Source organism: Octopus bimaculoides, chromosome 1 (assembly GCF_001194135.2).
Source record: "Octopus bimaculoides isolate UCB-OBI-ISO-001 chromosome 1, ASM119413v2, whole genome shotgun sequence".
NCBI classification, from domain to species: domain Eukaryota; kingdom Metazoa; phylum Mollusca; class Cephalopoda; order Octopoda; family Octopodidae; genus Octopus; species Octopus bimaculoides.
The window spans coordinates 130,017,366-130,021,066 of record NC_068981.1 but is presented as its reverse complement, the minus strand read 5'-3'; the positions used below and the strand labels follow the sequence as shown (position 1 = coordinate 130,021,066).

General features: G+C 41.6%; 1 protein-coding gene across 2 annotated transcripts in view; it reads right to left on the bottom strand.

The window, feature by feature from the left end:
* The window catches only part of LOC106867719 (DDB1- and CUL4-associated factor 11), a 43,937-nt gene that overhangs the window by 29,939 nt on the left and 10,297 nt on the right, over positions 1-3,701 (bottom strand). For both annotated transcript variants that reach the window (XM_014912680.2, XM_014912681.2), the window contains one exon: positions 149-244. In XM_014912680.2, coding sequence (XP_014768166.1) covers positions 149-244 — 96 coding nt within the window. The remainder of the gene's footprint in view (positions 1-148; positions 245-3,701) is intronic.

Below are 3,701 nucleotides of genomic sequence, written 5' to 3'. Positions count from 1 at the left end.
AGTCAAATCGTCCAACCCATGCTAGCATGGAAAGCGGATGTTAAATGATGATGATGATGATGATGATGATGATGAAATTTTGAATTTAGTTTGCGGACCACAGGTTGGGAACCACTGCAGTAAAGAATAAATATATGTAAGAATTTACCTTTTGCAACATGTGAGAAACAGTCGGCCCACAATAGCTTTTATTTTTGTGGATTCGGCCAGAAGCCAATAGAATCTGTTGTCCAAGATGAGTGTCCTGCAATAGATTGGGAGAAGACAAACATAATTAAGCAACGTTATTTCTTTCATTTCATTAGCAATATCCTAACCAACGGTAAACAGAAACTGTCTACATTAACAGATGATTGATTGGTTGTAAGTTTAGATTAAATGCATATTAGTAACCTTAAATATAACTCCTGTCAAATAATATACACCCATTATGTGTGTGTGTGTGTGTGTGTGTGTGTGTGTGTGTGTGTGTGTGTGTGTGTGTGTGTGTGTGTGCAAATATGTAATGATTGGCACTCCAATCAATGGAACAGCCTGCTCATGAAATTAATGTGCAAGTGGCCGAGCACTCTACAGATACATGTACCCTTAACATAGCTCTCAGTGAGATTCAGCATGACACAGAATGTGATAAGGATGGCTCTTTGAATTACAGGTACTACTCACTTTTGCCAGCTGAGTGAACTGGAGCAACGTGAAATGTCTTGCTCAAGGATACAGTACACCACCAGGAATTGAACTCATGACCTTATGATCATGAGCTGAATACCCTAATCACTAAGCCACATGCCATCATGATGACAATGATACTACATGCCATCATCATGATAATTGTGTCATACCCCTATGACTTTTTGACATCTCTAAAGCCAGATGTCCCTCCAAATGCCAGTCACTTTACAGTTTTGGGTGCTTCTTTTCATGACACAGTACTTGTGAAGTCGTGGAGGCGCAATGGCCCAGTGGTTAGGGCAGCGGACTCGCAGTCATAGGATCGCAGTTTCGATTCCTAGACTGGGCGTTCTGAGTGTTTATTGAGCGAAAACACCTAAAGCTCCACGAGGCTCCGACAGGGGATGGTGGCAAACCCTGCTGTACTCTTTCACCACAACTTTCTCTCACTCTTACTTCCTGTTTCTGTTGTACCTGTAATTCAAAGGGCCAGCCTTGTCACACTGTGTCACGCTGAATATCCCCGAGAACTACATTAAAGGTACACGTGTCTGTGGAGTGCTCAGCCACTTGCACGTTAATTTCATGAGCAGGCTGTTCCGTTGATCGGATCAACTGGAACCCTCGACATCATAAGTGACGGAGTGCCAACAACTTGTGAAGTCACCTTGCAACCTCTAAGACTAAAGGGCTTAAGTGAATCCCTATAGCTGACAGGGAATAGGAGAGAGAGAGAGAAAGAGAAACAGAAAGACAATGTTGATTTGTTTTAGGTCTGTTCTTACATGCTACCGTGGGTTGGCACAACACCTTGTAGTATTCAGGCATTGTTTTACAACTGAATACTCTTTCTGTCACTGATCCTTGCCTGTTCATGCACCTCATCCAATCCCCTCCAACCAACCTCCTCACCCATCATTTTTCTCATTGCAAACCCTCCACCCTACTTGCTTTTTCTTGCTATCTAGAACCATTTCACTTGTCAGTTATTCTCCATCCATTATTGTTCTCACCCACATGATTCACTCTTCACCACTGGCCCACCAAATCTTCTTTCATGCACTATGCTTGCCTTTTTACCCCACCCTTGTATGTAGCTTGCATAAACATGTTATCTCTCTCTTGTCTTCTCTTCTACATCTCTCTACCTTCCCCAAATCATTAGTCATCCATCACACCCTACACTCACCCTTCAATCCTACCCAATCTTTACAGTAGTTACCAGCCTCCCATCCCCCTATCTATTATTCTCTCATATTCTTTTACAAACTCCCACCTACCTTCTCTGTGCCAACACACTTCTACTCACCTTGTACCTTGACAAGCCATCTGGACTTGCAGCTCCAACTGATCAATCCCATTATCACTCTCTCTCTCCTAAAGCTGAGTCAATAGCTCCTGTACTAGAACTTGTTTGCCCCTCCCTCTTCTCCTTTCATATGTTAACCCCTCATCTCTGTGCATAAATTCCCCCACCCCCACCCAGGTATTGTAGCTTTGTGAGCTGCATGCTGACCTTACTAGTGCTGAAAAAAGCAACTAGTACATGTTGTAAAGCGGTTGGCATTAGGAAAGGCATCCAGCTATAGAAACCATGCTAAAGCAAATTCTGGAGTATGATGCAGTCCTTGGACCCATCAGAAGTTCCTGTGAAACCATCCAGCCCATGCCAGCATGGAGCATAGACATTAAATGATGATGATGCAGAAAGTAAACACTCACAGACACATACTTGTGCATGCACACAGCTACAGACACATGGAAGCTGTTAACTATGTATTATATGGCATCTCTACTCACAGAGAGTGTGCAAAAGAATGTGCATCAGGAAGTTGACTGAAATGTCATATGAAGGTTCACCAAAATAAAACTTTGACACCTCCAGCAAGGGGCACTCAATGTTGCTACATCTATGCACAAAAGATTGTAAGTCCCTAACAGGAATGAAAAACAACATCTATGTTGCACATGTTGAAACTGTGACTTTACTTGAAATCGAGTTGCAGCCACCACAAATATATATGTATACATATATACCATTTATCTCCCAATCTTTCAAATTCTCGTCTTCCTATTACTTTCATTTATCACCTTCTCCTCTCCAACTCACCTCAATTTCCTTCATTCCCCCACCAAATTGATATGCATCATTGACCATGTCTCCACCTGTGTACCGCATTCACTGCATCCATCTATATCACCACCTCTAACCATCTGTCAGCCTCCTTTCACACCTTCACAAACTAACCTTCCTACCCAGCTTTTCTGTTCCTCTGTCCCTTTCTCTTGCTTATGTTCTTGTACCTTGAGGGTATACCCTCACTATTCTCTCTATCCATCTTTAGCAAGACACCTGTTCTAGTCCCTCTATGATACTTTAATCTCTCAACACCTGACATAAAGGCATCTCCCTCAATATTGTACCAACTCAGTTGAGGGGTCTTGCAAATTACTTGGTGACCTCATTAATGTCAGTGCTATAATAAAACAAAAAAACATTCAGTACACTATGTAAAGTACTGAAAAGTGGTATTGTGCATTGAGAATTTGTTCCTCAGGGTCAGACAGTCAATCAAGAGTTCTACAGCAATATTTTGAAGTTTTTGGGGAAAGATATTCAGCTAAGATGATCAGATCTGTGGAGCGCAAAGAATTGAATTCTTCAGGATGATAATGCACCTTGTCACCGAGCTCTCTTCACTTGCGAGTTTCTCACCAAAAACATGATATCACTTCTGCACCTGCCCTATTCACTAGATTTAGCACCTATGGACTGCCATCTCTTCTCCAAGAGGAAAATGTCATTCAAAGGTTGGTGTTTTAATATTGTTGCCAAGATCCAGAGCAAATATCACTTATGGAAAATGACATCCAGGCCAGATTCTAAAAGAGGCAGTAACGTTGATACCAGTGTATTGCTGTGGTGACTATTTCAAAGGAGATGATGTTAAACCTTAGGTAAATAACTTATTTTTTATTAAACATAACTAGTCCTGGAACTTTTTGATACCACCTTGTATATATACATA